This window comes from Rhineura floridana, chromosome 8 (genome assembly GCF_030035675.1).
Source record: "Rhineura floridana isolate rRhiFlo1 chromosome 8, rRhiFlo1.hap2, whole genome shotgun sequence".
NCBI classification, from domain to species: Eukaryota; Metazoa; Chordata; class Lepidosauria; order Squamata; family Rhineuridae; genus Rhineura; species Rhineura floridana.
The window spans coordinates 1,420,844-1,433,380 of NC_084487.1; the positions used below are offsets into that span (position 1 = coordinate 1,420,844).

General features: G+C 45.9%; 1 protein-coding gene across 3 annotated transcripts; it reads left to right on the forward strand.

Annotated features, from left to right (window-relative positions):
- Window positions 1–820: 820 nt before the first annotated feature.
- Window positions 821–6,898, forward strand: LOC133363246 (C-type lectin LmsL-like). Of its 3 annotated transcripts, none has more exons than XM_061582632.1 (7): window positions 821–869; window positions 2,138–2,178; window positions 2,918–3,006; window positions 3,225–3,337; window positions 3,425–3,556; window positions 5,002–5,128; window positions 6,749–6,898. In XM_061582632.1, the coding sequence occupies exons 3-7, from the start codon at window positions 2,934–2,936 to the stop codon at window positions 6,844–6,846; spliced, it is 543 nt and encodes a 180-aa protein (XP_061438616.1). In that variant the 5' UTR covers window positions 821–869; window positions 2,138–2,178; window positions 2,918–2,933; the 3' UTR covers window positions 6,847–6,898. The 3 variants fall into 3 exon arrangements, with proteins under 3 accessions (XP_061438616.1, XP_061438618.1, XP_061438617.1); XM_061582634.1 differs by having other exon boundaries at window positions 3,228–3,337; XM_061582633.1 differs by lacking the exon at window positions 2,138–2,178 and having other exon boundaries at window positions 822–869.
- Window positions 6,899–12,537: the final 5,639 nt, after the last annotated feature.

Below are 12,537 nucleotides of genomic sequence, written 5' to 3' on the forward strand. Positions count from 1 at the left end.
GCCCTGATCACAGGACCTTGGCTGCACACCCCCAGATGGAGCCTGGCCCAGGGCTGGGTCCTAGATTGGAGCCTCCTGGTCTTCTTCTGATTAGGACTCCCCCATCTAGGACCTGACCCAACACCATGTGAGGCGGTTTGGAGCAATCTGCAGGGCCTTTGCAGAGATGCCCCGTCACGGAGCAACCTCTTTGAAGAACCTCATTGCTGCTCGCTTTCTGCAGAGGATGCAACACCTACATCTTACTCAAGGCCTTCATCTTGTCATGGTGAAGTTTCTGGCTTCGGGGTTCAGCTGCTCGAGAGCACTGCTGTTTTCTAGTGTCAAGTCAACCCTGCTTATGTGACTCATTTCTTGTGGTTTTTCGTATAGGTTTTTTGCTTGGAAGCTGCTTCAAGCCCTCTTTGAATTAATCCCCCGCAGTGTTTCCCAAACTTTTTTTATTTTTTTGTTGCTGCACTACAACTCCCATCAGCCCCAGCCAGCATGGCCAATGGTCAGGAATTATGGGAACTGTAGTCCAGCAACAAAAAAATAAAAAAGTTTGGGAAACACTGCGCCAGAGGAATGGAGGGAAGCACAGCAGAACCGCATCTTGTCTCCTGGTGCCCATCCGCCCCTCCCCTGGGCATTTGCCCAGGTTGGCTTGCATGGATGGGGGGGGCAGGAATCAGGATCCTTCCAGAGCCTTTGTTTGCCTGAGGTTTTGAGACGTGTTGGATCCAGGTGAAGTTTCTTTCTTTTTCTTTTTAAATCTCTCCAACTCCTCCCTCTTGCAAGGCTATATAGTAACTGGACACCTCATCCTTTCTGCTGCCCCCAGACATACAAGGACTAGCTAGACAAGCCAGACTTTGGGACACAGAGAGGTAAGTGATGGGTGATGAGTCAATGTCTTCTGCCCAATTTCTCAAGGACCGAAGTCCAGGTTCTCTTAGATTTTTTACTGAGTCACTTCCTCGAAGGGGAAAACCTGGAAGATGGGAGCAACCTCTTTCCATAGGATCTGGTGGCAAGAATTCCTGAACTCTTGCAGCACCTCTCTATCTGCAGGTAGACCATTCCTGGTTCAATTCACAGTTTCAGCTAGATGATTTGCTTATTCGAACATTATATGTAATTTTATTATGTTTGAAATGGCTATCAGTCATGAGACATAATTAAACACTTCCCTATATATCAGTGCAATTCTTTGTGCTCTTTCAAATACATGTAAGTTTAATATACAGAAAATAGCTAGCATTCATAACACCTTGTATAAAACAATCATGCATAACAATAAAATGTCTTTGTGCTGAACAAATCTGAAAGACAGCACAAAGAATTGCACTGATATCTAGGGAAGTTTTTAATTATGTCTCATGACTGATAGCTATTTCAAACATAATAAAATTACAAGTAATGTTTGAATAGACAAATCATCTAGCCCAACTGAATTATTCTCGGCTTGTTTAGGTTGGCTTTTTCCTTTTTGGTTTAAGTCAATTCCCAGTTTCTTCAGTTATAAAACAATCAAGTGGCAGGTGATGTGGAAGACTCTTTCCAGGGCATTTTCATAGGAATTGTTACTGGGTTTCTATTGTTTTTCTTCATTCATGGCTTGCCCATGGAAGCCTCTCCACTATGTACAAGCCCCAACAAACAGGGAGGGAATGCAGCCTTGCAAATGCATTTGTAGGAGTTACTAGCCTAGCAAAATTCCTACTAGTCTGTTCACCCACCAGTAAATACACGAATTAAAAAGCAAATTAAAATTAAAAACTGCTGCTCATGAGCCACGCCCTGCTGTAGCAGAATTCCTACAAAAAAAGGGCGAAGATACAAAGAATCAGACATCGCAGCATACAGGCAGAGACTTTGTTAAGATGTTTTTCAGAAAGCCGTTGGTGCTTTCCAATAACCCTCAGAATTATTGTGTAATGTGCCTGTTTGTTCCTCTGTTTTCTATTCACTTTCGCTAAAATGTCATCCCTCTAGTCAGTGTTTCAGTGGCCTCCAGTCGGTATTTGTGTTCTTGGTTCATTGATTAAATTTTATGTGCCCCTTTGTTTCCACTGGGTGTCCAAAAGCTAGGACTGGGTGTCCATTTGGACACGCAACTGTTACTTTAAAAGTGTCTTGCTCTTTTCTGTCTCAGACCCTGGAGAGCCTCTGCCAATCAGAGTAAACAATACTAAGGTAGGTGATGAATGGTGCTGGCCCTACCCCCACCCCATCTTTTTAAAAAAACTTGTAAAGAACTACTTTGCTTTGAGGGCAGCTGGGCACCTTGCAGTTCAGTGTTGATGAGACCCCCAACCAGCTACCATCATAATTTGATCAGAGACCTAAATTTGGTGTATGCAAATTGTATGCAACACCTCTGGTGGGCACCTAAAATTGGACCCTGTTGGCCACGCGAGCCTCTTCAGTTGATGTGGCCTTGTCCATCTTACTCAGAAACTGTTCCCAAAAATTGCACAAGCACGCATTGGCTTTTCAGGTTTGGATTGGACAGTGACACCTGCAAAGTTCAATGTGAAAGTGCAGAGAAAAGTACATGTTGCAGGCGCAGCTGACCTTTCCAAATGGCCTCCTCCTCCACGGCATGCCACCACCAGATCCCGTGGAAGCATCTTCCTCATCCATTTCTCTGAGTGTTGTAGAGTTAGGGTAGCGGAAGGAAAACATTTCTCTCCCCATCAGCCCCAGCCAACGCAGCCGTTCGGAGGACATCAGGTTAGGGAAGTCTCCTCCAGATAATATAAATCATAATAATTGCCCAGGAACGTTGAGGTGGGACAGCTTTTCTTCTGAGACAGACCTGTTTGCTGGCAACTGACGTCTTCAGAGGTAGCCATTCTGGCAGCCCTGCCGGGGCCGGCAAAGTACATCTCTGCCTCTCTCTGCTCTGCTCCCTCCCTCCATTTCTCTGCAGGTGAAGGAGCAAGGAGATGGGCCCTGCTGCTTATCATGTCATCACTCTCGGCTTCCTCAGCTGTTTGGTTGCCAGCCACTCCACAGAAGGTGAGTCAGGGTGCCCTGCTCCATCCGCTGTGCCTGTTTCGCTCCCTTGGAGAGTCACGTGGGCAAGGGCCAAAGGGAGGGAAGGGGGGGGCAAAGACCTTTGCACACTGACCTGAACTGAGCAGTCAGCGGTTGGGCTCCTGGCCTCTAGTCTCAACTGGCAGCGTCTGGTCCTGTTTGTTGCTTGTCTTCATCGCCACCGATCCTCTTTCCAAAAGCAGCTGCGGCGTTGATTGCTGGCTCCCATTCGCCTTGCCCGAGGGACTGGCTGTTCTATGAGGGCAACTGCTACGGGTACTTCTCTGACAAGAAGTGTTGGAAAGAGGCAGAGGTGAGTGGCAGAGCCCAGAGGAGGTCATCTGCTTCTCCCAGAGGGACGCTCTCGAAGTAACAGTGCTTTCTCCTGGCCCTGAATTAGGAAGAGTGCCAAAAGCAGGGGTCTCACTTGGCCTCCATCCTCAGCAAGCAGGAATGCTGCCACCTCAGGAGGTACCTCTCCAAGTTCCTGCCAGATGGAGACGTCTGGATTGGGCTACACAACCCTCAGAAGGTTAGTTTTGCCCCTGCTGACCCCCCACTCCCAATCCCACCCGCCTGCCTGTACCTTTCTCTTATCCCTCTCCCCAGAGATTACCCACATAATCCTACAGAGCTCTCAAATGGCTTGGTTTTTTGAAGGTACAGCAAATTCGCAGAATGATGCCACTTTAGGGGAAAAAATGATGTGGGCCCAGGAGTTGTGGCTTGTTGACAGCAGAAATTGTGTGAAAATGAAGAAAACCCAACAGGCTAAGGATAAAAAAGAACAGACACACACACCAGGGGAGGTGTAGTCTTTCTCAACATTCTTATGTGCAGTTGTTATTATTTATTTATTTTATTTATTTATTGCACTTGTATACCGCCCCATAGCCAAAGCTCTCTGGGCGGTTTACAGCAACTAGTTAGTTAGTCAGTTAATTGTTGCATCTGTTGCGAAGAAGTTGTGTTTCCCCAGCAATAAACCACAATGTTTGTATCTCAGGAAATGCCATTTCTCCTCTCCCCTCTTCTCCTCCTCCCCCCACCATCCCACCAGCGCTTTCATTGTTGATTGGAGAGCTGTAGCTACTGTGGTTGGAAGGGCCAAGGACACCTATTGGCTAGTGCCTGTGACTTCATTGGGGAACAGCAACACACTCTCCTTCCTTTCCCCCCCCCATGTCTACAACATTTTAAGAACTTTTAAAAAGAAAGTTTCTAAAATTATTTTTCTTCTGTGTGAGAAGCTGACGGCTCCCATCAGTCCAGGAGGAATCCTCATGTAATCTTTACTACTACTACAACTACTACTACTACTACTACTACTACTACTACTACTACTACTACTACTACTACTACTACTACTATGGCTAATGCAGCTATCAGTTTCCTTGGCCGGTTTGGTGCAAAATGCTGTTGCCTCTTCCTCTTGGCCCTCATTTTTATTTACCTTTATTTATTTATTCTGTGTCATCTCCTTTTTCATCTCTCTCTCTCCTCCCTCTCCAGTGCGCACACCAGCACCAGTATTTTTAAACAGAGAAAAGCTCCCACTCTGAGATTGCTCTGCCATTGCAGCAAGGCCACTCTCTCTCCCCCGCTTTCCCGGTCATTGCTTGAGGGCAGGGCCTGTGGTGAGGCTGGTGCCCATTGCGGCTGGTAAGGTGGAAGGCAGGGAGGGCTGACAGTAGGTGGATCCAGAGCCCACAACAGGCAGAGCCAGCTCATTTTTGTTCTGCCCCCTTCCCCTCCCCTGCCATTCCCCCTCCTGCTCCCTGCTGAGTTCTGTAAGGGCAACACCAGACTGAGGAGAAGGGAGGTGACCGGCTGGCCACTCCCTGGACTGGAGGTATGTAGGAAGGCAGGCAGGTAAGGTCTGGCTACCTGAGCATCACTCTAGGGAGCCTGTTGGAGCCCGCTTTTTCGTAGGGCACAAGAGCCGTCCCCCTCTCCTCTCTTCGTTGTGACCCCCAGGATCCCAGAAGCACATCCTGGCAGTGGAGCGATGGACTCGTGTTTGACCACACTGAATGGAGTCCAGGGCAGCCAAACAATTATGGCGAGGCTGGAGAGTTTTGTGTAGAGTTGTGGCGATCCACAGGTGAGAAACACACACATACACACACGTGCACACTGACTGTGGTCTGCAGAATGGAAGTCTGCTCAGGCCTCTTCCCTCCTGACCGATGGGGAAACGAGGGCAGAAGAGCCTGGCTGCAGCTGGGTCAGGCCAAAGAGGGCCCATCTAGTCCAGCATCCTGTACTTACAGTGGCCAGTCATAAGTCTCATTTAGAAGCCCACAAGCGGGACCTGAGCGCAACAGCCCACCCTTTCCTGCAGATTCCCAGCAACTGGTATTCAGAAGGTTACAACCTCTGACACTGGAGGTCATATATAGCCATAATAATTAGTAGCCGTTGATAGCTGCTGATTACCCTCCTCCAAGAATTTGTCAAGTCCCCTTTTAAAGCCATTCAAGTTGGCAGCCATTGGCACATCAAGTGGTTGTGAATTCCGTGCTTCCTGCACCCCCCACCCCCCTCCACCCATGCATGTGGTCAAGACAACTCCATACACACATCCTCTTCCCTGGTGCCACCACTATGGAGAAGACAAAGCCCTATAGTGGGAAGAGGAAAAACAGGAATATTTGCTCTGCTGGGCCAAACCAGTGGCCTATCTTGCTCAGATCAGTGACCAGCCAGCCCCCTCAGGGTATATCTGTCCCTTCTTACTCCTAATTTCCAACCTCTTTGTCAAAGGTTGCTTATAAACATACCTGGCTTGAGCGATAGAACTGCTGTGGAAACACACTTGCCACATTTTATTTAAAGCATAGAAGCTCCGCTGCAGGATCAACCTCAAATGAAACCAGTTATGGGGCTGTTTGTAGAAACGGGTTATGCACAGTGCTGATTGCCTGGCGCTTGTACTGTCACTTACCCACCTGTCTACCCCATCCCCAGAAGAGTTTTTCATCTGTTACAAAATGAATTGCAAGGTACATTTAACTGAACAAATGTAGATGTGGTGCTTTAATTATTTTTAAAAATGGTCCACCTGAAGCATGGAGGAAAGGAAAGGCGGACTACAGACTGAGCATATGAATTGTTGGCTAGTATCTCCTTCAAATCATTACAAGGCCAGGGGAAGCCAGGATTAACCCCAAGGGTGGAAAAACTGAGGCTAATCCTGTTTGGGGTGTACATTTGTATACGCACTGTGCCTCTGGCTCTGGCTGCAGAAAAATAGCTACATTGCAGGTAGCAACATCACAGAAATGTCCTATAGCAGAAACTGATGTACATCATCGCCTAAGCTGTTATTGGAAGACCTTCCCTGCTGGGGGGTGAGGAGGTAGGCCAAGGGCAGACTTGGACTGAGGCAGAGAGTGCATGAAGCTGAGGATGTGATGAAGATGAAAAGCAACTGGGGCACACCAGGATTAATCTGGGCAGCTGCTGGGCTGGCCAACCAGGTTACAATGCCTCTGCTCAACCTCAGACACAGCCAATCTCACCTCTTGCCTGTGGTCACCCCACTGCTGGCTCTTTGGGAAGAGGCTCCTCCCCTGGCCTCGGAGGCACTGGGGAGGGCGGCCACTATAGTGCTGGGGAGTGGAGAGAACATCAAGAATGTGAGGAATCGAAGGTGCCCCATCCAGTGTTCCTGCTCTTTCCAAGGCCTGGCAGTCATTCCTTTCGTGCTGCTCCCATCTAGGTTTCAAGAGATGGAACGACGAGGTCTGCCGCCGTAAGAACAGCTTTGTGTGCAAGTACGAGGCTCAGATGAACGAAGAGGAGATTGACTGCGAGTGAGTGGCAGGAACAGGCACCTCCAACCTCCTGCTTTCCATTGCCCTGGTGGGTTTCACTCTCTGTTGCACCTCTTCTGTGCCAGGCAGAACCCTTCCTTCCTTCCTTCCTTCCCTCCCTGTCATCACAGTGTGGCAGTAATAAACTCTCTCTGAAGCAAGCCGGTCTCTCCAGGTCTGTCCCCCTCCTCGCCCTCCCCTGCCAATAGCGCTCTGGGGCATTGGTGTGGTTCCTCCGCCACAGGCTGAAAACACAAACCAGCAATTATGGTGCACAAAGAATAACGGAAGAGCATTTGAAAAGACCAGGTGACATGACTTTTCACACTCCGCGCAGCTCTGCTGTTGCTGGCTGCGGTCATTGCAAAAGTGCCCTCATTTTCTTATCTGCAGCCAGCATCACTTGACCATGCTGTTATCTCTTCAAAATCCCACCCAACAGGCCCCCTCTGCTTTCCATCATGCCTTTCCCCTGATCCACATTCCTCCTGCTTGATAGCCACTTTTCATCCATTATCTTTAAACTTGGAGAATCCTATGGGACAGCTGTCCAGATGTGAGGAAAGGATTAAATACCATTCTCTGTCAGCAAAGCTGTGGAGCATATTTGTTGTGTAGTAGCTGCTTCCACACAACACATCAGCAGCAGCAGCAGCAGCAGCAGTAGTTTCCCAGCTTGCTGCCCAGATCCATTAGAAGGGGCCCACCCTCATGACCGATTCCTCCTGTGATAGCCCCTATCATAGAATCATAGAATCATATATACACTAATATTCTGTTAGATGTTTCTGTTCAGCCTTGGTAATTACCTTGCCCTCCCTTCTGGTATGTATATCCCCCATATGACACAGAGTAACCAAAACCCCAAACTAAAAGAATCCTGGCAGCCAGTCAGGCAAGGTCACAGAATCAAAGAATCATAGAATCATAGAGTTGGAAGGGGCCTTGTAGGCCATTGAGTCCAACCCCCTGGTTCTCCCGGTCAGGTTCCCACCTGCTTGTGGCTACTGCCTTTCACTAGGCACCACCAGGGATACCACCAGTCCGGACCGTCCTTTATATGGTTTCTCACTCCGCTCTAGCACAGATCTCACTAGATCCCCCTGCTAGGCAGCACCACCAGTCATGTCCTATAACCAATACTCCCAGAGACTTTGCCTGAGTCTCTCTCTAGCTGGTTACTTTTGTGACTGCGTGCTTATGCTGTTCCCAACCCCCTTGTATCTTTATAGATAACGCATACAACTCTGGGTTGCTCTGGATACCTGACTTGTTACTATTTCTCCCTTCACCGCTGCCACCATTAGATACTGTTTCTGTTCAGCCTTGGTAATTACCTTGCCCTCCCTTCTGGTATGTATATCCCCCACATGACACAGAGTCACAGAATCATAGAACCATAGAATCCTAGAGTTGGAAGGGGCCTTGTAGGCCATCGAGTCCAACCCCCTGCTCACGGCAGGAAATCCACAGCTAGAGCATCTCCCGCAGATAGCTGTCCAGCCTCTGCTTGAAGACACCCAGCGAAGGGGATCCCACCACCTCCCTAGGCAGGCGGTTCTGTAAGAAACAACGGTTCTAGAGAGATTCATAACAAGATTTTTAGTGAAGCAGCATTAACATGTTTATTATACGGTCTTGCAAGAACGGGTGTCCACCACAAGGTAGGCACACCCAAGTGACATGGGTACAGTTCTTTTATCCTCTAGCCCGACGCTTCGTTCCCTCCCCGGTTTCCTCATTAGTCGAGTACTCCAGGGTTTACAGCCTATCCGTGCCGCCTATTCATGTCACATGAAGTCCCGCCCCTGTTTACATCTCCCATTCCTCATAATTTAGATCCCCCATCCTCATATTTATTTTAAACCATATTTGGTATATTTCCTCCTCCTAATGTCTCCTTTGCTTTAGTCGGAAAACACCATTTCTATGTTTGTCAGAGTAGAAATCCCCTTCAAGCAAAAACCGCTTTTAGGTTATTCAAGCGAAGCAGAACCCAACCACAAGCTGTCTAGGACATCTATTTTAGCTCGCCTTCTAGTTTCATTACTTAACTACATTTTTGTGTGTGTTTTCTAGCAGCTTCTAACTTCAATCTACACAAAGGAACATTTCTATGAAGCACTGCATGAAAAGCTATTTTAACTATGGCCTTAGACAAAGTTATAAATCATTCTGCAAAAGAAACATATTTCGTGTATATCACAGTTCCATTGCCGAACTGCCCTTACTGTCAAGAAGTTCCTTCTAATGTTCAATCTGAATCTACGCTCCTGCAACTTAAAACCATTAGACCTAGTCCTACCCTCTGGGGCAGCAGAGAACAAATCCTCCTCTATGTGACAGCCCTTCAGGTACTTAAAGAGTGCAATCATGTCGCCCCTCAGCCTTCTCTTCACCAGACTGAACATGCCAAGTTCCTTCAACCTTTCCTCATACGACTTGTTCTCCATACCGGCTATCATCCTCGTCGCCCTCTTCTGAACCCGCTCTAACTTGTCTATATCTTTCTTTCTTTTTTTCATTAATTTTTATTCAAATTTTCAAACACAAAACAAAACAAAACAAAAAAGAAACAAATTAAACAATAAAATAAAATGTTGACTTCCGATTTGTCGCAGATCAGTTATAGGTCTATGATATATAACAAACCTGTCTCTTAATATATTACAAAATCACTTTCCTCCAGTAGTTATCTTAATTAATCATCAAATCTCATTAACATCACTTTATTCTTTCCGCAAAAAGTCAAAGAGAGGTTTCCACTCCTTGAGAAATATATCCATCGATTTTTCTCCAAATAAACATGTCAATTAATCCATCTAATCAAATCTGCTAGGTCCAGTAATTTCAATAGCCATTTTTCCATTATCAGTGTTAATTCCATCTTCCAACTTCCATCCTTGCACCCATAATAATCTTGCTGTCATAGTCATATAGTAAGAGTCTGATGGGAATTTCCTTCGTCACAAATAATTCCTTGCCATCAATTCTGAATGTGTTGCTGAAATATTGTTGTAAAGTCATATCTCTGTTCCTCTTTTTTACGAAATACACTAGCACATCTCTTGAGAGTTTTTCCATTGTCACATATCTGGAATTAATTCTATAAATTTTCTCTATTTCAAATTCCATCAAATCATTCCAGTCCAGAAATTCCATCGAAACATTGATAGCTTTATCTCTGATATCTTCATCAATTTCTCCAGGGACAACGCCGAATTCCAAACAGTAATCTTTATCTCCAGGATCCACAAACTCCAAATATTTTTCCAGTTCCACACTTGATATATCTGTTCCAATCTCCAGGACTTGCATCCTCCCTTTAATTTTTGCCATAAAGTCCAAATCTTTTTCCAATTCCACATTTGATATGTCTGATCCAATCTCCAGAATTTGCTCCTTCCCTTTAATTTCTTTTTCATTTTCTATTGCTTGTCCATCTGCTTCTTTTCTCATATAATCCTTTATTTCTTTCAGCTCCTGTTTCACTTTACCAAATTCAGTTGCCATCTCTTGTCTACTCTGTCCCAGTTCTTGTTTCATTATCTTAATCTCATCCATTATCTTCTGGAACATATCCAGAGGGGAAAACCCTTCCAGGGGTACATCCAGGGTCTCTGCCACTTCTTTGATTGTCATTCTTAAAGCTGAAGAAAAAACCCTTCAAATTTCCAATATAGCCACAATTCCCAAGCAAAGAGTAATTTGCTTCTTTTTCCAGCAATAAGGGAGTTAATATTTCAGGCCTGTTGACATCATCTGGCCAGCACAGTTCTTATCGCCTGCACATCCAAGAATGCAAAACAAATTTGGTTCACAATGCCAAACAATTAGTAACATACACAAACAGCAGATTCGTCTAAAAAAAGTAGTCCCAGACATATATCAATCAAATAATCATCTAAATCAGATTTTCTCTTCAGGTAAGTTGCCCCTCATCCATTTTAATCTTTATAGTTTCCAAATTCAGGCCAGCTTTTTGCCATATAAAATAAGATAAGCTTTTTAAATTTTCTTTCCTCCTCCTTAATTCCTTGTATAAAAGAGAGAAGTGTGACTTACCCAGGTATCTTGATTTCTGATTCTTAAACAAATCTCTTTTACTGTAGTAATTTAAGCCAAATGATAAGATTAGACAGAAGAAAGCTCGCCCGTTGTGGATCGTTTAAAAGAAAAAACGTCTCGCTTTTTTTCAGCCCAGCTTGCTGGAAGTCCTAACTCCGTCCTCGGCTGCTAGGTATGCCTTCCTTTCCCAGGGAATTCCTGATCAATTCCAGCCACCGACAGCCCAACGAAGTTTCTGTGGATAATCTTCGGTTCACCCTTGCCTGGGAGAACATTTATACCAGTCAAAGTTCCCTTTTGACTGATTTTAAACTGAAAAAAGCTTCCTCTGAGACAGAGCTCCTCAGAGGCAGCCACAGGCGGAGCAATACTTCCGGGAAGTCCCACTTGTCTATATCTTTCTGAAAATGAGACGCCCAGAACTGAACGCAGTATTCCAGATGAGGCCTGACTAATGCAGAATATAGTGGGACTATTACTTCCTTCGACCTGGAAACTATAGCTCTGTTTATGCAGCCCCAAACCATGTTTGCCTTTTTTGCCGCAGCATCACACTGCTGGGTCATGTTCAACTTGCGATCCACTACAATTCCAAGGTCCTTCTCACACGCACTACTGCTAAGCCGGGTATTTCCCATCCTGTACCCGTGCATTTTGTTTTTATGGCCTAAATGCAGAATCTTGCATTTGTCTTTATTGAATTTCATTTTATTAATTTCAGCCCAATTTTCTAGTCTATCCAGGTCCCTTTGGATTTTATTCCTGTCTTCCATTGTGTTAGCTATCCCTCCCAGTTTCGTATCATCCGCAAACTTCATAAGGCTTCCCTCCACCCCATCATCTAAGTCATTGGTAAAAATGTTGAAGAGTATCGGCCCCAGGACAGAACCCTGTGGCACTCCACTCGAGACCTCCTTCCAGTCCGAAGCAGAGCCACCGACGACCACTCTTTGAGTACGGTTTTCCAACCAGTTGTGAATCCACCTGACAGTATTTCCATCTAGTCCGCACTTGACGAGTTTGCTAATCAAAAGGTCGTGGGGGACTTTGTCAAACGCCTTGCTGAAATCTAGATAGATGACATCTACAGCATTTCCACCATCTACTAAGCTAGTGACCCGATCAAAAAAAGAGATGAGATTAGTTTGACAGGATTTTTTCTTGACAAACCCATGCTGGCTCCTACTAATCACAGCATTGTCATCTAGATAGTTGCCAATGGACTCTTTTATTATCCGTTCTAATATCTTTCCCGGTATTGAAGTCAGACTGACCGGCCTGTAATTCCCCGGATCTTCTTTTTTACCCTTTTTAAAGAGCGGGACGACGTTTGCCCATCTCCAATCCTCCGGCACCTCTCCCGTTCTCCAGGATTTCTCGAAGATGATGGCAAGAGGTTCCGAGAGTACATCCGCAAGTTCCTTCAATACTCGGGGATGCAGTTCATCAGGCCCTGGAGATTTGAACTCATTTAGGTTAACTAGGTATTTCCTGACTATCTCCTTATCAATCTCAAACTGCAGTCCCGACCCCTTATTGAGATTGCTACCGATGCAAGGTTGCACACTGTTCCCTTTTTGGGAGAAAACGGAGGCAAAATAGGTGTTGAGTAGTTCTGCCTTTTCCT